The sequence below is a fragment of the Dasypus novemcinctus genome, chromosome 17 (genome assembly GCF_030445035.2).
Source record: "Dasypus novemcinctus isolate mDasNov1 chromosome 17, mDasNov1.1.hap2, whole genome shotgun sequence".
Classification (NCBI taxonomy): domain Eukaryota; kingdom Metazoa; phylum Chordata; class Mammalia; order Cingulata; family Dasypodidae; genus Dasypus; species Dasypus novemcinctus.
This window is the reverse complement of record NC_080689.1, coordinates 68,226,102-68,247,537: the sequence shown is the minus strand read 5'-3', so window position 1 is coordinate 68,247,537 and position 21,436 is coordinate 68,226,102. Positions and strand designations below refer to the sequence as shown.

At 49.7% G+C, this 21,436-nt stretch overlaps 1 protein-coding gene across 3 annotated transcripts in view; it reads right to left on the bottom strand.

Moving 5' to 3' along the window:
* Nucleotides 1-21,436, bottom strand: part of HK2 (hexokinase 2) — a 68,898-nt gene that overhangs the window by 22,141 nt on the left and 25,321 nt on the right. For all 3 annotated transcript variants that reach the window (XM_004464337.4, XM_071208937.1, XM_071208936.1), the window contains exons 3-7: nucleotides 12,130-12,278; nucleotides 3,131-3,250; nucleotides 2,697-2,792; nucleotides 1,955-2,054; nucleotides 1,416-1,599 (exon numbers count right to left, since the gene is read on the bottom strand). In XM_004464337.4, the coding sequence (XP_004464394.1) occupies nucleotides 1,416-1,599; nucleotides 1,955-2,054; nucleotides 2,697-2,792; nucleotides 3,131-3,250; nucleotides 12,130-12,278 (649 nt within the window). The remainder of the gene's footprint in view (nucleotides 1-1,415; nucleotides 1,600-1,954; nucleotides 2,055-2,696; nucleotides 2,793-3,130; nucleotides 3,251-12,129; nucleotides 12,279-21,436) is intronic.

Genomic DNA, 21,436 nt, shown 5'->3' with positions numbered 1-21,436 from the left:
CAGGAACAAGTCGGTGTCTGTCCCCCAACCTTTTTTTGTCTAAGGATCAGCCAGTGGGGTGCTGACAGGGCCCAGCTGGCAATTTTGTCTTTTAACACCTCGAAGGGCGTACGGCTCCTCGGACTGCTTTGGGTGGGTGTGGGTCAGGAATGGAGGCTGGCACACACCTCTCACCACCCGAGGCAGCCACCACCAGTGACCAGTACCTTCCTAAGAAAGTTACAAGTAAACAGACTCACGTCTCAACACGTGAGGGAAACCGTTGACTTAAGCAAGCCATGCTTTGAATTAGCAAGAACTCTCCCTGTAAAGAAAAAGGCTGGCCACCGCTGACCTGCTCCACAGGCTTGGATGTCTCCTCTCCAAGCGGAGGGCTAAGCAAAAGCCTTTCCTAAAACTCAGGCTGGAGAAGAATAAGACGACACACAGAGGTGCTGCATTGCTCAAAATGTTCTGCAATTGTCTTCAGAGCTTGCGGCAACCCGTTTCAAGATCTTCAACAGCAACATGTGGCAAATGTTTGTGGGAGTGAAAGAATGTTTGGTAAGAGTCAAAAGTTACTAAACCTCAAGTCTGGCCAGGCTGGAGAGGATAGCATTTAGAGTCCAAAATGCTCTGAGTAGAGCACATACTCATTGTGCTATGTATGGGTATAGCATTCAGAGGGCGAGAGGGAGCCCCAATCCACCCCCACCACCCCCCAACTACAGGGTCCAGGGAAGGAGGCCAAGGTTTTTTCTACGGATAAAATGGCATGGTAAATATTTCATTACGGAATTTATATCAGAGCTTTCATGCCAAATGTGTTCTTTTAAAAGTGTCTTTCTACTGAGGTTTCACTAATAAGCAGCTTCTGCTTTTGAGCCCCAACTTAAAGCACAAGAACTGTTCTCTACTGGATTTTTCATGAATGGCCAGTTTTTCCTTTTATGTAAAATAAATCAATTTATTGTGCATTGATAAAAATTCCAGCCTCGCTCAGAGTGTCTGAGTCGTAATTAGAGGCCAATTTGCCATAGCCTTGTCCCCTGGGCAGTAGAGAGGGTGGCAGCTTCTACAGGAGATTTCAGAACCCCTCATCTTCACCAGCTTAACCTGGCTTTTCTTATGTGGTTCCTAAACTATTTCTACAGGCAATTTACAAATAGGAGATAGAAAGAGTGGGGCTACTCGGTTAGACCCTGCACATGACCCTTCCAAAACGACTGCTCCTTGCTCTCTCTTTTTAGGTCCCCCCTGGCAACCTGGAGTCACAATATATGTAACCACTGCAACGTTCCCAGAACCAGTAAGGGTCCTTCTCCGCCCTGCTCTGGGGGTGTAAGACTGTAGAGAAAAGCACAAGAACCAGCCCGGGACCCTGGTCACACGCCCCCACCCACCCACGGGGGTGGGGGGTGGGAACAGCTGCTCACAGTTGCTTCCCCGGGTTCAGCGAGCCCATGTCGATCTCCCGGTCAAACTCGGTGCGAACGTCGTTGAGCGTGCCGTCGTCCCCGAAGGCGCCCCACTCCATGTTGATGCACATGCGCCCCTCGTCGCCCTCCACCGTGCCGATGTGGCGCATCTCCTCCATGTAGCAGGCGTTGCTGCCCGTGCCTGGCAAAGCAAGGGGCTGCTCAGGACCCACCTGTTCCAACCTCTGCCCCCCCCAATGGCCGGGACCTCCACTGCAGACCCCCAGAAACCTTCAGGCATGATCCGCTCCTCAAGCAAACGGAGCACCCCTCGACAGGGCATGACCTGCCCGCGGCCCTCATAGGCACGGAGCACTTTCTTCCCACCCCTCGTCCCCGTCACAGAAGCTTCTGGAAGGGGGAGGTTGGCAGAATTTCCCGTGCATCCCAGCCTCCCAAGGAGAATGCACCGTTTATCTTCCCATGGACAAAGGAACGGCCAGGCCACGGATCCCTCCTCGCCCTCCACCCCCACCCACTGGCCGGCGCCCACTCACCCACGATGAGACCGATCTCACAGTTCTGGTCGTCGTAGCCGCACGTCATCATGGTCCCCACCGTGTCATTCACCACGGCCACAATGTCAATCTCGAAGTCCTGGGGGGGGATGAGAGGGAGCGCCCTGACTGTCCACCCCCGCGAGGTGGAGAGAAAGAGCAGCACAGCACCCAGCAGCGTCTGCGGGCCGCCCGTTCAGAACCAGAGGCCGTGAGAGCCGAGGCCTGGGTCCAGCTCTGTGGACGTACCCGTGGAGGACATCCCTGAGTTCCTGACACTTGCCCCTGAAGTCCTGTTTGGAGCCATCACTGCACTGAGCAGACACTCCTGTCTTCTCCTCTTTCTCTTCCTTCCTCCCAATAGCTCCTCCTGTGATAGGAGCTGAATCTTGTCCTCTCTGCCATTTCATCCTGAAGTCAACGTTGTCCCTACCTCCTCACTCAACAGTGACCTTCAAGTCTTCTTCAGGTTAAGGACTGACTAAAAGGAATTTTTTTGGCACCAGGGCTAAGAATATTTATCCACTGGGGTCATCTGAAAACCCCAAAGGCATCTGACCACGTACAAGCAGAGCAGGGGAAGAAAGAAAGGCACTCTCTCCTTAGAAGAGCCGTAAAAGTTCCTCCTGCCAATGTTAAGGGCAGACAGGGAAAGACTTGAGAGAGGACCCGGGAGATGGAGAAGACCCGGCAGGCCCCGTGCACCGGCCCCGCTGACGCCGCCGTGCACGCCACCACGTACCCCTCTCCTGCGGATGGCCTCCCGGATCAGAGTCACCACGTCTCTGCCCTCCACGCCGCTGGACTTGAACCCCTTGGTCCACGAGACCAGGAAACTCTGGAAAAGGACCAAGAAAAGAGCGTCGATGCCCGCTCCTCAGATGACACTCCTGAAGCAAGAAGCCATTGGCTCAGGCCACTGCCACCGGGCTAGGCTCAACTCAGGACTGCACTGGCCTGTTGCTTCCTGGCTGGCCAGCCTCGAAACCTGGGCCCCATCAGGGACCAGTAAAGGAGATTAAACGGATGACTCCTGCAGGACAGAGCAAGTCATGCAACTGTCAGAACATGCCTTTACCCTCACGTCGACCAACATCGGCCACCCAAAGACATGAGCTCCCCAGCATCTTCATCACAACACTTAGTTGAGGCGAGTTCCTGAAGAACCCATCTTACCTCGTCTAGTTTAGTCTGGTGGCAGGGGAAGGAGAAGGTGAAACCCAAGGGGAGCTTCTTGTCCTTGATTTGTAGTTTCTCCATGAAGTTAGCCAGGCATTCGGCGATGTGGTCAAACAGCTACGGGCACACAAAAGGGAGATGAGCAGTGAGGCAGATGAGCATAGAAATCAAGAGCACGGACTCTTGGCTGGGAAAGAGCCAGTCAAGTGGGTACCAGAGACATGTCCCCTCTGAAGTCTCCATTTCCTCACCTGGAAACCTTGAAAGGGTTAAGTACTTAGCACTAATTAGTGCTCATTAAATGCTGTCTTCCACTTAAATCATTTATTCAAACCACTGTCAAAATAACCGTGAGGCAGGGGAAACCATGGCCAAAGATGATCAGAAAGTCATGGCGTGCCCCAGGTACAGGACGTGCCTTGGCCACCCTGCTAGAAACTCCCCGACATGGCTGCACAGCTGAGAATCTTACCAGAAAGGACAGAGTATCTTACTGCCAAGAAGTGTTTTAGCAGCCATGTTTCTTGTGATGGGGGAGATCTTCACAAAAATAAGCCACCTTTGTCTTGTATTTTAACACCATTCTAGAAAACCGAGTCTCTTGTGGGGGGGCAATTCAAAGCAGTTACCTTTGTTTTGTTTTGTTTCCTTCCACTTTTTGGCTACTTTGAATAATGCTGCTATGAACACTGGTGTACAAACATCTACCCAAGCCCCTGCTTTCAATTCTTTGGGGTAAATACCCAAAATTGGGATCGCCGGGTCATATGGTAATTCTATACTTAACTTTCTGAGGACATGCCAAACTGTTTTCTACAGCAGCGGCACCATTTTACATTTCCACCAACAGTATATGAGGATGCATGCATTTTTTAAAGTTATCTAAATGCTATTGGGTAAAGTATTTTCTTCTTTTTTTCTTTTAGCATCATGTTAAGATTGTTCCTTCTTTTAACAGTCTCATCTATCTTTTGCAGAATTCTCTATGGTTTATGTCCAACAGATTTTTTTTTTAAGATTTATTTATTTATTTCTCTCCCCTCCCCCCAGCCCCGGTTGTCTGTTCTCTGTGTCCATTTGCTGAGCGTTCTTCGTCCGCTTCTGTTGTCAGCGGCACAGGAATCAGTGTTTCTTTTGGTTGCGTCATCTTGCTGTGTCAGCTCTCCGTGTGTGCGGCGCCACTGCTGGGCAGGCTGCACTTTCTTTCCCGCTGGGCGGCTCTCCTTATGGGGCGCACTCCTTGTGCATGGGGCTCCCCTACGCGGGGGACACCCCTGCGTGGCAGGGCACTCCTTGTGCGCATCAGCACTGCGCATGGACCAGCTCCACACGGGTTAAGGAGGCCTGGGGTTTGAACCACGGACCTCCCAAGTGGTTGACAGACGCCCTAACCACTGGGCATCCAACAGATTTTTATCTATCCACTTTCCCCCACCATGGACACCCCTGCTTTCAACTCCCCATCATGATTTATAATGCTACAGTGAACTTTTCCATATATACCCCCATGACCTTCTGTGAGAATGTCTTTGGAACATATGCAGGAATGGAATTGTTGAATCATAGGCAAATACTGCATTTACTAAGTAATGACAGATTTATAGCCACATGGCTACAATGAAGGTTCCTACAGCTTCCCAGTTTTCAGCAGCCTAGTAGATATAAATTGACATTTTCTGCTCTTCTATTCTTCAAATTGGCTGTTCATATCCTTCACCCATTTTTCTCTGAGGGTCATTACTTTGCTTCTTGTTGATTTGCAGGCATTTTTTGAGATTCTATCAATCTCATTGTCAGATACAATGTTGTATCTTCTATTCCGTCATTTGCCTATGAAGCAGTCACCTTTGATTGCTAACTTCAAAATGGAACACCAGCGAATCTATAAAGAGGGCTGAAGAATAAAGAGGATTTTGTGGATGGGCAGCCTCACACCTGTGATTATGCTGAAGGGACAGTTAACACCTAAGGCCGCTAACACCCATTAGCATAAACTGCACTCACAGTAATCCAGGGTTTTCAGTCAGCCCCCAAGCCACAACTCCCTGCCTTCCTTCTTGCCAGCTCAACCACTTCAGGAAAGGGGCCACCCGAGGGATGCTTGGAAGCTCAGGCCACGGGCATTCCGGTACAAAAAGCTAGCAGAGGCCAAGGAGGCAGAGCAGTCTCCAAAGGCCAGCCTGACCATGGGGGCAAAATCTAAAAAGCCAAGTGGGTGGCAGTGAGGGGCAACACTCCTTTTCCTCTCCAGGCAGAAGCAAAGAAGGTCCCATGAAATCAGGGGTTCCCAAAGCATGGTCTTGGGCAACTACAGGGGCCTCTCGCTAAGAGAGGACACCAGTGCACTGTGCCAACTCCCCTGAGCAGAAGTATTTTAAAATGCAAATGTGATTTCTAGATAGACATTCAGCAGGCTCTGCTCCTTTCCTGGGAAGTTGATGGGAGACAAGATGCAATATAGTTAAACAAATTCCCAGGATCTTCTTCCTGGTATTCTAGTCATAATGATCTTTAGTACAAATAATTCTTTTTACCCAAAAAAGGGAAGTGGGAGAAGCTATGCAAACAGATAAGGACAATCATCAGAGATAGGGTGCCCTTAGAAGGGAGAAAAGCAAACAGTTGCCCTTACCCAAGCTCTGACCACTTCTCCTTTCCAATTGTGCTTCCAATATGGGAGGCAGAGAAAAAACAGGGGCACAGAGAAGGCCTTAAGTGCTGTGCTACTGAAGACAGAAGCCACTAGCCATCTGTGGCTACTTAAATTAACCGGAATTTTTAAAAATGAAAAATTCTGCTCCACAGTCACACAAACCACATTTCAAGGGCTCAGCGGCCCCAGGTGGCTAGTGGATACCAACCATACAGGAAAGGGCAGATAGAGGAAACAATTCCACTGGATCTGTAGTACGTTCTATCGGAACATTCTGAGTTAGATGAACCTCTACAAAAGTAGGGAACAGAAGACCATCTGCTTCCTTGAAGTGGAAGGATCTCTCTTTTTTTGTGAACTGAAGACCTGAAGAGTAAGATGGTGGGAGAAAGAGCTAACATCCCCGGGCCATAAAAAAGGCTCAAAGGGCATCACTTTATGAAGTTACAAAGGTTTCATTTTCCTTAATGGACTGAGATCTGCTTGCTTTCCTTCCCATGGTAAACACTTTAAAATTCTGGAGTGAGGCTATTAAAGTTTGTAATTCACTGCTCTAAGTGGAAGTTAACAGCACAGAAGCACGTAGAAGTCAGTTTGCCCATGGACCCACACTGGCCAGCTTCACAGCTCTTCATAAATTTTGCAAGTTTAAGGTTTAGTGATTTGGTCTTGGTTTTAACTAAATTTCATTTTTCTGAAATGCATTTGTTTTCCTCTAATTAAAAGAGTGATACCTACAGATGAGTTTGGTAAATGCTAAACTTTTTTTTTTAAGAAGGTACCAGGAATTGAACCCAGGACCTCAAACACGGGAAACAGGTACTCAACCACTGAGCTACATCCACTCCCCAGTGAGAGTTGGTTTTTCATTTGTTTGTTTTTAGGAGGTACCAGGGATCAAACCTGGGACCTTGTACGTGGGAAACAGGCACTCAACCAGTTGAGCTCCCCAAATGCTAAACTTTTGTGTCTTTTTGCCTTGGAACTGAAGATATGTACAGAAGAGTTGGTGCCAATACCATTTAAAAAGTCGTATTTTTTCACAAATATAGAGATATCATTTTACATAAGAATTTTAAGTATTTGCAATAAATATATGCATATGGATTGTATGTACTTCATACCTTATTTTTTATTTTATCCTTAAGTAAAAGATAATTAGAAGTGAAAAAAAATGATACCTAAAGACAAAAAAAAAATTGGAAAATATAGGGGGAAAAGCACCAATAACTCTACCACTAAAAAAGCCAATATGAATTTCCTTCCAGTCTTTTTTCTTAAATAAATTTTATTGAAATGTATTCATAAAGCAGACAATCCACCCAAAGTGTACAAGCAACGGCATTTGGTAAAATCACAGAGTTGTGCACTCATCACTCCAATCAATACTGGAGTGCTTTCGTTACTTCAAAAATAAAAATCTACCCCTTGGTAGTCACCTCTCAATCCCTGCCATGTGTAACTGCTATTTGCTATTCTATTTCCATCTCTCTAACTTATTTGTATTTATATTTTGTATAGATGGAGTCAAGCAATATGTAGAATCTTATCTAGTTTCTTTCACTAAGCATAATTTCTTTTTTTTCTTTACCATGATGTACTATTATTAATATATTACTGTACACTATGCCCATAGTTTGCTTTGATTGTACTTTTGCCCAAATATCTCCCTGATATTACCATATTGTACCATTAACATGCATTTGTTCTGTTTCAAAGAGAAACAGTCTTACATATACAATGTTACCCATACTCATTTTTCAGATGAGGGTTCCCTGTGCTACAAAGTCCCATTTTACATTATTTAGCTTTCCTTATATACAGGTTCTTAGACTTTCCCTAGCTTTCCTTATATACAGGTTCTTAGACTTTCCCTTTCAACCACTATCATACTCATACAGTAACACTGCTATGATGTGCTTTCACCATTTCTATTCATTTCTAGAGATTTACAAACTACCTTTTTACCAATTCTGCACAGATTAAACCTCAGCTTTCCAGTCTATTTTCTGATGACCCATATTCTAATTATTAATTCCATGAGTTTGCACAATATAATTAGTTCAGAATAGTGAAATCACTCAATATTTGTCCTTTTGTGTCTGGCTTGCTGCACTCAACATCATGTCCTCCAAGCTCATCCATGTTGTCATATGCTTCACGACTTCATTTCTTACCGCTGAATAATATTCAATCATACGTATAGACCACAACTTGTTTACCCATTCATTGGTTGATGGACACTTCGGTTGTTTCCAACTTTTGGTAATCGTGAATAACGCTGCTATGAACATCAGTGTGTGGACGTCTGTTCATAGTTCTTCTGGATATATACCTGGTAGTGGTATTGCTGGCTTCACATGACAAGTCTCTACTTCATTTCCATAGGAGCTGCCAGTCCTCCACAGTGGCTGTACCATTCTACATTCCCACCAACAGTGACTAAGTGTTCCCATCTCTCCACATCCTCTCCGACACTTGTAGTTCTGTCTTTTTAATAGCGGCCATTCTAATAGGTATGAAATGATTAACTCGTGGCTTTGAATTGCATTTCCTAATTGCTAGTGAGGTTGAACATTTTTTCATGTTTGGTTTTTTGGGTTTTTTTTTTGTCATTCTATTTCTTCTTTGGACAAATGTCTATTAAGTCTTTTGCCCATTTTTTAATCAGGTTGTCTTTTTATTAGTGGATTGTAGGACCTGTTTATATGTCATGGATATTAAACCCTTATTGGATAGGTGATTTCCAAGTATTTTCTTCCATTGAGTTGGCTGCCTTTTCCCTTTTGCCTTTGATACATTTTGAGTTTTTCCTAAATGTTTGCTGTTGCCTTTATGCATAACATATTCTTCCCCTTCTTACAGTGAAATATATACCGATCTTTTCTTCCATATTTTTTGTTTCATTTTTATAGTGCATTTTTTCCATCTGTCCATATCCTTTTATTTATTTAATTTTATTTAATTTTAGTCTGCCCAAATCCTTTTTACTAAGCCAGTAGTTTTATAGTTTCTTCCAGGTGGGTCGCATAGATTTTTTTAAGAATTTAATTAAGAGTAAGACATTTTGTTCATGCATTTTATGGAGAACAAAAGTAATTTTCTTTATATCCTCTATTTCAGAGATTTTTTCCCAGATACAGTCACTCTAATTTCCAGAATTTTATATACACATAACCATACATACTTCTTAAACAGCATATCATACATATTTTCCCAAGTTATATAATTTCCATAGCATCAGACTTAATGGCTCTGTAGAATTAAATTTCATAGACAAATCATTTATTCAACCTATTCCCAATTTTTGGACCCTAGGTTACAAGGAACAGCCTTCTGTAGAAATCTTTGTATTCTTGCTCAATTAGTTCCTTCGGTTACATTCTTGGAGTGAAATTACTGGGTCAAGGGGCATGTGTATTTTAAGGACAAATAAATGTGCACACACACGTGTGCAGGTTTCAGAGATTTTAAAGTAGGTTTCTCAAGCAGAACTTCGCTCAGAACTTGAACGTGTGAAATGGATTCCTTGGGCTCTTCAATCTGCCTTGACTGGCAGAGGCACGGGGTCACTGCCTGAAGGAGCCCCGAGCCCGTCCCCGGCTCAGGGAAGCACAGGTGCAGGGTGTGTGGGTGTGGAACCTGGGCTCGCCACACGGTTAAGGCAGTGGAGTATGGGAGGCCCGCGGTTCAAGCCCCGGGCCTCCTTGACCCGCGTGGAGCTGGCCCATGCGCAGTGCTGATGCGCGCAAGGAGTGCCGTGCCACACAGGGGTGTCCCCCGCATAGGGGAGCCCCATGCGCAAGGAGTGCACCCATAAGGAGAGCCGCCCAGCGCGAAGGAGGGAGCAGCCTGCCGAGGAATGGCGCCACCCACACTTCCCGTGCCGCTGACGAAAACAGAAGCGGACAAAGAAACAAGACGCAGCAAAGAGACACAGAAAACAGACAACCGGGGGAGGGGAGGGGAATTAAAATAAATTTAAAAAAAAAAAAAAGGCAGTGGAGTGGGATGGAAGTACACGGCGTGTGCTCATTAAACTTAAAAGCCCACTTAACACACATCACCATGTCGCCTGGGGACAGGGAAACGAAATAAGGAACTCACATCAGCCAGTCTTTTTCAGGCCCAACCACCAGACTTTTTAGTTACTCTATTGTTTTAATTTTGGTTTCGTTTTGTTGATTTGGTTGTCAAATATTTGTAATCTGGGGCGGGCAGGGGTAGGGGGTGGGAAGGTTGCAATGGGAATCTCCACGGCGGGAACCATGTAACTGCTGAAGAGCAGAGTAAATAAGCAGCAGCAATTAGACAGACGGGCAAAACCGCCGTGGAGGCGCAGTAACCACGCCAGATTAGGTGCCGGGCACTGGGCTAAGGACTCTGACACACGCTGCAGGCTTTGGAACTCGGCACTCTTATCCCTCTTTACAGATGAACAAACCGAGGCTCTGGCCAGAATCACACGGCTAGACAGCCTGGCCACAGGTTCTCCCGCCTCCTCAAGGTTCCTCCGAAAGAGGAACAAGCTGCAGGCTAAGGGACATGGTGCAAGAGCCCCCCTGTCCTCCCTGACATTGAACCAGAGCCATGTGACCACCTTGGTAGAGTGAAAATGCCCAAGTCCCAGGGACCTGATCTTTCTGTCCCAGCCACAGCATTTAAAAGCAGGAAAACAGGCTGACCCTCAGGGCCACCCTCAAGGGCAAATAGAGGGTCTAAAATTATCTCCCCTTCCTGCTCCACTCCCAGCTGGAAATTCCTTTCATGGGGACGGCCTGATGTGGTAGAAAGCACAGGGGCCTGGGAGCCTGGGGGGTCCACCTTGGACTGGGACAGCCAGGGCTAAAGCCCAGGGCCAGCCCCATGCACCCCACGTTTCCAGGAACAGCTTCTAGGATCGCTCGCCTGTTGGTGGGCTGCAGGCACCTGGATGGCAGGACTTTTCTCTTACTCCTCTTTGTGCCCTAAGCACCCAGCCTAGAAGGTGCAGAACGAATGCCTCCCTCTCGGCCCCAGGCCGTCTTCTGTAGAGTAGGTGGAAGGGGATGCCAATTTCCCTGGGCATCCAAGAGCTGAGAAATGGCTGGACCCACGCCCTAGGGTGCCACAGGGAGGAGTCCTCTGTGGGGGACTCTCCTGCCAGAATGTGTGAGAGGGAGAGTCCCTCCAAGGACCTGCCCCATTGAGCGCGCGTCTGCAGCAGCGCCCGCCACTCCAGGCAGCCCCTCCTGCCCTGGGAGCAGCGGCGGGCAGGACCCGGGGCTGCACAGCAGAGGGGACCCCCTGGGCGCAGGCAAGCGCAGGCTTTGGTCATCTCCGTCGGGCTCAGCGCCCCCACTCCCCATCTTTCGAAGCCCAACTCCGCATCTATAATGAGGAGATACGCGACGCGACGCGGCACCTCCACGGGTGCAATGAGGACATTCACACATGGTGTGCACCGCCGAGCCTCAGCTCCTCTGGAATTCTCTGGATGCCCGCACAGCCTCTTCGACACGACTTCGCCGCTCTCTGCAGCGTGTGAGTGTGTGTCAGCTGGGCCTTTGAGGGGAAGGGCCAGGACTCTGGTTCCCAGCTGGAATCAGTAGGTGCTCGGGGCACATCTGGAGATGGTTTCTGGGGCAGTTCCATCATGGCTCGTTCTTCCTGGCCATGACTGGGGAGATTTTTACTTGGACTTCTTTGGGGGACATCTGGGTGTACGACAGAGCTCTAGAAAAGCCACTGAGACACGGGGGTGACAGGCATGCTCCCTGCTGACCATTGACTCAGGGTCAATGCCAAAGCACGTGGTGCCTGCTGCAGGGCCAGGTGGACGGACACTGCGTTTTAGTGTTTCCTCAATAGGCTCCCCTGCCCCTGGGAGCAGAACCTCTCCTGTTTCAGACGGTGGGGAAGGGAAGAGCAAGTAAGGGGAAAGGCGCAGCGGCTGCTCCATTTTCATGCAATACTGCAACAGGCAGCCAGAGGGAGCTGCAGAGCAGCCAGGGGCAGGCGGGGCGCCCCCCGCAGCGTTCATCCGGCACCGGCACCGCGGGTTCTACAACTTGCCAGTGTGTGGCGCCACGAACGAGCGCGTCCTAGGAGGGCGGCCGATCCTCTGACCGCGGACTTTTCCTCAATGACCTCAAAAGGGAGGGCACAGGGAAAGCCTCCCCACCCCCACGGCGCAGCACATCCAACCGGGGTGCCTCACCCGCCCACGCCCCGCCCTGCGCCCAGCGACCCCCTACGGAGCCCACCCTGCCCAGCCTCCAGGGGGCGCACGGGGCAGCGGTCAGGTGCATCAGCGCCTCCCACCAGGAGGAGAGCACCCGTGCTGGGCCCAGAGGAGCCGTACCTGGGTGCCGCTACCGCGCATGATGTCCTCGGGGATGGCGTAGATCTGGTTCTCCATCTCCACCTTCTGCAGCCCGTTGTCCGTCACTCTCACCCAAAGCACACGGAAGTTGGTCCCTCCGAGGTCCAGGGCCAGGAACTCTCCGTCTTCTGCGGAGAAAGGAAGGGCCGCTGTCAGCCTCAGGAAAGAGGACAAGGCGAAACCGTGTCACAGAGACCAGGACAAAAAATCCCGGGCCTTCCTCGGTGAAGGTGAGGGGGCGCTGGGGCTTCCCATTTCCTGCACAGCTTTCTGTATTATCAAAGGGTAAGGCTGGGAAGCGGACTTGGCCCAGTGGTTAGGGCGTTTGTCTACCACATGGGAGGTCCACGGTTCAAACCCCGGGCCTCCTTGACCGGTGCAGAGCTGGCCGATGCGCAGTGCTGATGTGCTCAAGGAGTGCACGCAGCGTGTGGAGCCCCTCCGTGGGGAGAGCCGCCCAGCGCGAAGGAAGGTGCAGCCTGCCTGGGAGACCCAGGCACTGAGGGAGGGGGGCTGTCTCAGCACAATGACCCAAGAGGGGGGAAACACAGATTCCCGGCGCCCCTGATAGGGATGGAGGCGGTCACAGAGGGGTGCACAGCAGGTGGACACAGGGAGCAGATGACTGGGGGGGCGGGGGGAAAGGGGAGAGAAATAAAATTTTTTTTTAAATTAAAAAAAAAAAAGCTTCAGGCCAAGCACTTTTAAGACTGCTTTTTTTTTAACTTTTGGAGCTACCCGCAATCGAACCTGGGGCCTTGTCCACGGGAAGCGGGCACTCAACCACCGAGCTACATCAGCCCCCTAGATTGCTTTTATAATCCACCCAAGTAGTGAGACATTCGGCCTGACAGGATCTCTCCTAGGCTGCGGCCGCTCACCTCCTCACAGAACCATTTCCTTAGAGCAGGCGGCAAGGGCTAGCGATCTAATCATAGGCATATCAAGCCCTGCGCCAAGAGTCAGCGCGTCCGTTTTGCTCTCCACACCCTCAGCTCATCCAGCCTGCTGCTTCGGGCCTGTGGGCCCCTGGGCCGCCTGCCAGACTGCAATCACTGTGCAAAATTTACTTTGTGGGAAGCGAATGTGGCTCGGGCGGTTGAGCGCCTGCTTCCCATATGGCAGGTCCCGGGTTCGGTTTCTGGTACCTCCTAAAAACAAAACAAGCAAGCAAACAAATGGAAAAACCAACTCACAAGAGCCCCTGTGGCTCGGTGGTGGAGCGCCAGCTTCCCACATATGAGGTCCAGGGTTCAATCCCCAGCCCCAGTACCTCAAAAAAAAAAAATTGGGTAGTGTTTACGCTCTGTGATGGCGAGGGCCTATCATGGCTGGGTGAGAGGGTCACATAACAGAGTGGTGCTCTTAACTAAGAGGTCTTAGGGCCAAAAAGCCAAGCAGGTAGGTGCCCCCCACCAACAGCAGCCTTGGTTGTTTAGAACGTGAGAGAACACCGACCCCAGACTGTGTAAGAGAAGACTCAGCCCCACAGCGGCTCCACTCAAAGAAGCCACAGGGTGGGGGGAAGAGGGGACCCCAGAAACGTGCCACAGACACAACGGGGTGAAGATCTTCACATGCCACGGGTAAAGACGTGGTTCCTTCCCCCCAGGAATCCAATGGTGCCAACCAGACAGCAGCGCCGTGGGCCACAGGCGAGGGCTCCACTGTGTGTCTCTGGATGCATCTGGCCCAAGTAGCTCAGAGCCCAGAACCAGAGCCACAGGCCAGCCGGTGAGGCCAGGGCTGGGGGACGGCGGCCCAACCCCACGGCAGCTCCCCCTCCCGCCAGCCGCACCTTCCGAAGGACACAGGGCCGTTTCCAGGTCATTCCACCGACGGGGAGGCAGGGTCTGGAAACGGCTCCTAAAGGAGCTTCAGGGGTTGGTTCTGTACTCAGTCAGCTCTGGTGCTGAGAAAAGCCACATCCGCCTGGCTCTAAGCACAGTCCCTAGAATCCAAAAAGGGAACCAGGCCGACAGCACCCACGGGAGACTCCGCGGGGACCTGCTCCGCGCCGGCTGCGGTCTGACGGGGTGACCCACCAGCCTGGCCGCTTTCTAGCGGAGGCGCCTGGGCCTCACCCGCCGCACCTCTCAACGAGGTACGGCGCAGGAGGGCTGTGAGGACAACAGTTAGATGGGCTGCGCCCGGCGCCCGCACAGCGCCCACAACTCAGGACACGCTCGCAACTCAGGACACGCTCGGTGAGGACGAGGTTCTCCCACCCCGGCTTTCCCTCGAGGCACGCAGTCCTGACGTTGGGGCTGCTTCTCTGACTGCTGAGAAGTCAAACCGGGAACAGCAGGGAGACTGCAGAAACCTGTCCGAGAAGAGCCCTGAGGCCAGCGCCTGCAGCATTCCTCCTCGGGGGCGCTAAGTGCCCATTCCCTCCCCAGATACAGGGCCAGTCAGGAAAACGCAGCCCCGTGTGGGGTGGTCCCCTCAGGGCCACGGACCGCTTCTCCAGGAACCCTGGTTCCGAGCCGTCCCTGGTAATGGGTCCTTGTCCAGACTGTAGGAAAAGCCACATGGTGGTCGTCATGGGGGAGGAACAGAAACTCAAAGATGAACTGCCTGCGTCAGCACTCAAGCTCAGAACACACGCGATCCGCTGGATCGGCTACCCAGAGGGCTTGAGGGGGGATCCGCTGGATCGGCTACCCGGAGGGCTTGAGGGGGGATCTGCTGGATTGGCTACCCGGAGGGCTTAAGGGGGGATCCGCTGGATCGGCTACCCGGAGGGCTTGAGGGGGGATCTGCTGGATCGGCTACGCGGAAGGCTTAAGGGGGGATCCGCTGGATCGGCTACCCGGAGGGCTTGAGGGGGGATCCGCTGGATCGGCTACGCGGAAGGCTTAAGGGGGGATCCGCTGGATCGGCTACCCAGAGGGCTTGAGGGGGATCCGCTGGATCGGCTACCTGGAGGGCTTGAAGGGGGATCCGCTGGATTGGCTACCCGGAGGGCTGGAGGGGGTGAGGCTGCCTTTGGGGGGCGGGCGGGGGAGGGCTGCCTGGGTATTCTCCAAAGCCAGCCCTGCTGGATTCACTGGAGGGGCATGGCTCCATCAGGTGGAGACACAGATTCCCGGTGCCGCTGACAAGAATCCAAGCAGACACAGAACAACACAGCGAATGGACAGAGAGAGCAGACAACAGGAGGAAGGGGGGAGTAAATAAATAAATCTTTTTTTAAAAAACCTTATATATAAACATATATGCATATGTAAATATTAAGAAATATATGTTTCTCTGCAGAACCTTGACCAATACCACTTGGTTTCTATAATTTGTATAAACTTAAGTATCCTTTTCTGTGAATTATCTGTCCATGTCTTTTGTCTACTTATTTTAATGTTCATTATTAACAGTCTAAAAAGTGTTTTCTCTCCATTAGGGAAAATAGCTTTGTCAGTTGTATATTTGCAATTGTTTTCCCAGTTGAATCTCTGCCTTTTAAGTTTTTTTGTGGTATTTTTGCCATGGAGACATGTTAAATTTTTATGTTATCTGGGTTTTATGTTGTGTCCCTAACACTCTTGAAGAATAAAAGGTTATATTAGTTCACCACCCTTTCTAAATCTCTCCACTTCCTCCTAAACGTGGGTACCTCTACAGCTAAAAATAAAGGAAGCAACACTTTGCCATGGGTTTGCTTGAAAGATCAAAAACAAAACACCGCATTTAACTTCTATTTTTTTATGAGACTTTTTTGAAAAACGAAACCCAGTACCCTGTCTTCATTGCTCTTGTCTCAGGGGCAGAGTTCAGACCTTCTCCCTCCCATCTGGATTATCATAAAACAATGAAAAGACAGAGGCAGGTGTGCGGGAGATTTAGGAAATGGAAGGCACCAAACAACCTGTAGATTCACAGAAGAGACACTACTGTTTTCTCAGTGTAAGGCACTTTCTGAACGTCATCTCATTAATCCACGACAACTCTGTTAGATAGAGGATTACAATTCCAATTTTACAGACAAAAAACAAAAAACTCAGGTCAAGTAACTCAAACCAAGATTGGGTCTTCCAGCACATTTGTTGCAGTGAGCCAGGAGAAGACCCACGGGAAGTTTATAAAGCTTCAAATAAGGAATTGTCCACTAACAACGCCCAGAGCATAAGCCCAGCAGTGACCGCAGTCCCCAAGCCGGGCTGGGCGCCGGAGGATGCAATGCTGTGGCAGGGGTTGAGTCACCCGGTTAAGGTCGTGCTGGGCGAGCGAGGCCCGAGGTTTGACCCCAAGTCCATCTGGGTGTCCCACCGTGCCACATCCACGTCTCCGTGGCCCTGCTTCCCAGAAGCCCAGGATAACCTGATGCAGCATCTGGGGAGGAAACGTACAGCCATAAAGTGAGAAAGAGATGCCCTCACCTTTATCGGGACCTGCAGCCCACTCCCACCCTCACCCCGGCTCCTGGGACAGCCTGGGACCCTCAGACCCAACCTTGCAGCCTGAGTGGGCAGTGGCACACCTTTCTCCAGAGTAATCGGGGCCTGCCAAAGCTTGCCAAGGTCGGGCTTTTTTAGGGGTGCCATCTCATGGAATTTTACCAAACCTCTGTTCCCGCCCTACTGGGCACTCCAATTCCTCTCTCATGAAGGTCCTCCTAAGTAAAAGCTCTCTCTCCCAAAATAGACAAAAGAAGGGGTACCAACCCTTACTAAAAGAAAAAAGGGACGCAGAAGTGGTACTTGGCCCACAGCGAAAAGGAACGAGCATGGGAGTACCGAGCTGTGCCACCCTCCAAGCAGAGCGCCCAGCAGTTAAGAATCGAGTCCTCGCCTCTGGCAGAGTTTGCTCTGTGACTCACTTCCCACCCTGCACTATTACAAGGCCACGCTTTCAGGATGGGCACTTATCAGATACATAAGGTCAGCAAGATAAAGGCGTTTCAATTTCACCTGTCGGGAAAAGGCCGAGGAGCCTAAAATGGCCCAGGGTCACCACCTGGGCATGACAGTCAATGTCATTCTGGTTGATGTGACAACAGTAACTTAGTTGAACAGGTCACAGCTCTGGCAGTGTTAAAATCACGTGTTAACAGGTGGCAGGTACCTGACAATATCCACGTATTTGGGGGAATTGCCAACAGGGTCTATTTTCAGTGATTAGGTACTTGCCAATAATTAAAATAGATTGCCACCTGTTCCTCCCATCAGGCGTCGGAGTGGCCAGCCAGGCCTCCGAGAGCGCCTTGCAAACCATTTTGTCTTGTTTTTCTTTTTGAGCAGCAGTACCCGTTCTTCCAGGCAACTGTGTACAGAAGTGGCGGGGTCCTGGGACAGGCTCAGGCTGGCAGTGACGGGGGCGGTCACACTTCCTCAGGGCCCTAGGCTCCAGGGGCGCTTTGTTTAAACAAGTGGCTTTTACGCCGCGTCTCCAGAGTCCTGCGGATCCCCGCCACGAGGTCTGCCCTTGGCCGAGGGTCGAGGGGGGCCAACTAAGGCCCACCCACCTTCCAGTCTATTTCCGGTGCCTGCTTTTACCGGCTTGGTGAGTGGGGTTCTACGTCAGATTTCACTTGGTTTCAAGCTGGGTGTGGGCTCCGTAACTAAAAAGTTCAGAAATCACTATTTCAAGAGTGGCTTCCAGCCTTCCTACCTTCCTTCCTTCCATGCCTGCAGGCAGGCGGCCTTGAACTTGGTAGGGTAAAGACCCACGTGAGTAGATTCCAAAGGAATTCCTGCACTGGCTGTGTTTTCGTTATTCAGTGCTCCCAAAGGAACCTACTACCCTCTAATAGTGGGAGGATTTTCGCTGGCCCAGGTGACTGCGTGGAACATTCCAATCTTCCTTCAAGGAGTGGCGCCAAGGTCGGGGGGGGACTTTATTTATCCTCATTCATCCTTGAGTTTTCAAGTGCCTTCTGGCACGGCACCGTGAGCTTCCCTACGGATGCGTGGCTTGTACTGCAGTTGAGAGGAAGGATTCAGAAAGATGGATCTCCAGGTTCTGGGCAGGCAGTCCACCAAGATGACCTTTGGCTGGCATGGGTCATCCTTAAGCGTGGCTCCCCCGCGCACCACCACACCCGGCAGCCTCCTTTTAAGCTCCAGGATCCCCCCTTCTCCGATCCAATGCTCCGCCTGTCTCAGTTCAGCCATAGAGAAATAACCCCATGTTCTTAAAGGTACCGAGACACACTGTTAAAGCGAGTGGCTGGCACGCCAAGGAATGGGCTGATCTCACCTTCCACATCACTGGCTTTCAAGCCATTTGCAGCACCGGGAGGCTCTCCCCACCGCCCATACTGATTTGCCGAATACTGCAATAGATAAAAGTTGAGCTGCTCACACTGCAGAGAGGGGGCCTAAGGCACGTGAAACCCTTTGGGAAGTCTCCCCCAAAGCTCCCAGAAAGCACCAGCCTGATTCACTTATTCAGGAAACATTTCTTAAGCTCACAATATGTGTCAGTCCTAGAAAGATGTTACACTAGCCCCATAGAGGAGACACAATGTTCAAACGATTAAAATAAGACTGTTTCAATACTGTGCAGCAGTTGAGAAGGTTAAGCTTCTCAGGCAGGCAGACCTGGGTTCAAACATGTATGAGCCATGTGACTTCAGGTAGACTAGGAGAAATCTCATGCTCAGTTGCCATCGTTTGTGAATAGAGGACAGCAACAACCTCTTCTGTAGTCAGCATTAGCCCTCAAACCCAGGACACGGACAGATGGACGGATGGACGGACGGACGGACAGACGGACACACACAGCTTTTGTCGGGATTCAACGCGAGGAATGAGTAAGGTGTTAGGCAGTGCCTGGCACATGCAAATGTTTAATAAACGCCAGCGACCATATGGACACTTTCCATCAATATAATCTCCCGTTTATACCGTTTATATTGCAGGCACCCCGTAAGTCCACTTATTAACTAGCCGGTGTACTAACTGTTGATATCCATATCCGCATATCTGTTGATATAATGCTGAGCAACCAAGATAAGGGCTTCTTTCAGGGTTTTACCAGCCTCCCTGCAACCTCGCCTATCACCAGCTGCTCTCCCTTTATCATATTATGTGTTGGTGTTCTGTGACCTGGTATCATTCTCTAATAGTTTCATCTATGGAAGCCTTATCTCCACGAAGACAATTTTTACTCTTCAAAGGGCTCAAGGTAGCTTAGCGTACTGCTACCAGTGCTAGACCCAAGCCCAGGAGAATGGGCTCAGCTGAACAAACCCAACAGCCGGGCCTGGGTTACCAGAATAATTAGCGCATTGTGCTAGCAGTGGGGAGCCTGGGGAGGTCCTAAAATGTGCAACTGGTTGGGGAGTTAAGGACCCAGGTGCTGGCACACAACTGCCTGGGTTCAAATCCCAACACTACCACTTGCTTGCTATGCAACTTTGGGCAAGTTGCCTAATCTTCCTAAATCTAATTTCTTTTTCTCTAAAATGGGATCACAGTGCCTACCATCCAGTCACTGTAAGAATTAATAAGGGAGTCCAAAGACACTGACTAGCACAGTACCTGTCATTTAACAAGCATATCATTTTTAAACATCAGCATCATCGTCATCACTCCCAGATCTCCAGGGAGTTTTAAGCCTGCCTAGACAGTGCAGCTATATTCACCTGGGAAAATAACTTACAATTCAGGAACATGTGAGAGAAGTGTCAAAAAGCCTTCATCTCACTCTGCTCTAAGTTATAGTTATACCTAAGCAATCTGGCCAAGACAATGAGGGCGATAAAGACCAAGAAGCTGCTTTGTTTCTGAATCAGAACTTGCTGCTGGAACGTTGGCCAATTTTCAGTTGACTTGTAATTAAGCTCCTCTCTTTGTTACCTTAGTCTACTTGGTGAGTTCTTAGCATAGCTACCTCTGCTTACTTCTGACTATTGTTTACATGCTTTTTTCTTTCCTTAGGAGGATCCCGGGATTGAACCCAGGACCTTGTAAATGCAAACCAGAGTCTCAACCACTGAGCTATACCCGCTCCTCAAACTTCTCATTTTTAATGGCACAAAGTCATATTTGAAGTGCATGAAAATAAAAACTAGCAAGATGAACTGATGCGATAAAGGAAATACAGTAAAATAACAGTGTAGAATCCAGATGCTCACTGTACAATTCTTTCAATTTTTAAACACTGTTAGAAAAAAATAGGGGGCTTTTTTCTAGATCCCCTGGATGACATCAAATTTAACTATCTGGGTAATCCTTATACGATTTTGTGTAAATATATATATCTCATGTTATCTGTAAAATGCAGGTATTTTAGAACCAGCCTTGAATGCCTCCCATCCCAGTGGCCCAAAGGCTGTAGAAAATCCCCGCCTCCCCTTCTTTCCAACAGAAAACTCATAAATCTGGGAAGGTAATTTTCCTTGAGGATAATAAGGCCTTCATCGTAAATGGATGGCCAACACTCCCACATTTTCTACCAGGACTCAGATTATAATCAGATAAACTGGGGCTTATCTTATCTGTATAAGAGTTAGGACTTTCACCACTCTCCACCTCTGGTGGTTCTCGGGAAAACGTCCTTAAATAGTAATCCACTCCTGTGGGTATGAACCCAGGGTAAATAGGACCTTTGATGAGGCTACTTCAGTGAAGGTGTGGCCTCAACCAGGATGGGTCTGAATCCTGTTACTGGAGGTCATGGAGAGAAGACCACAGAGAGAAGCCATAGGAAGCAGCCAAACGCTGTAAAAGAGAGGAGAAGCCAGGAGAGGCCGCCATGTGCGTTGCCTTGAGACAGAAAAGCCAAGGGCCAAGGTGCTCCGGCAGCCAACCCCAGAAGGCCTCAGTCCCCCAGGGGAAAGCACTGCCTTGGCCTTGCCTTGATTTTTGGACTTCTAGTCTCAAAACTGTGAGCCAAGAGTCTGGTTGTTTAAACCAACCCATTGCAAGATACTGGATATAGCACCCAGGAAACTAAAACCGAAAGGCCTCACACCTGCTCCCTTCTCTCCAACCTCCTCCAAAAGAAAGGACCTGGGAAGCTCACCCCCCTTTTCTCTTGGCGAAAGGTGTCCTGAGCGTGCTTAGCTTTTGCTGGCAAGGGTCTGTGACTGCACAGGAGCTATCTAGCACACAGGAGAAGGCCACATGCTCAATTTTCCTTAAAGCCACAGAAAATCAACCCCTGATGTTACCTCTTTAAATAAATGAGACAATGGAGGATCAGAGCCTAAGTGAATTGCTTCAAATCACACCACTGGAATGCAAACCCACTCAAACCTAGGACTGACCCTGACCCCTCGCTGTCCTGAAACTATGAACTTCATCCCTGGCAAAAAGTAGTCAATTTTACAAATACCTGTCCAACG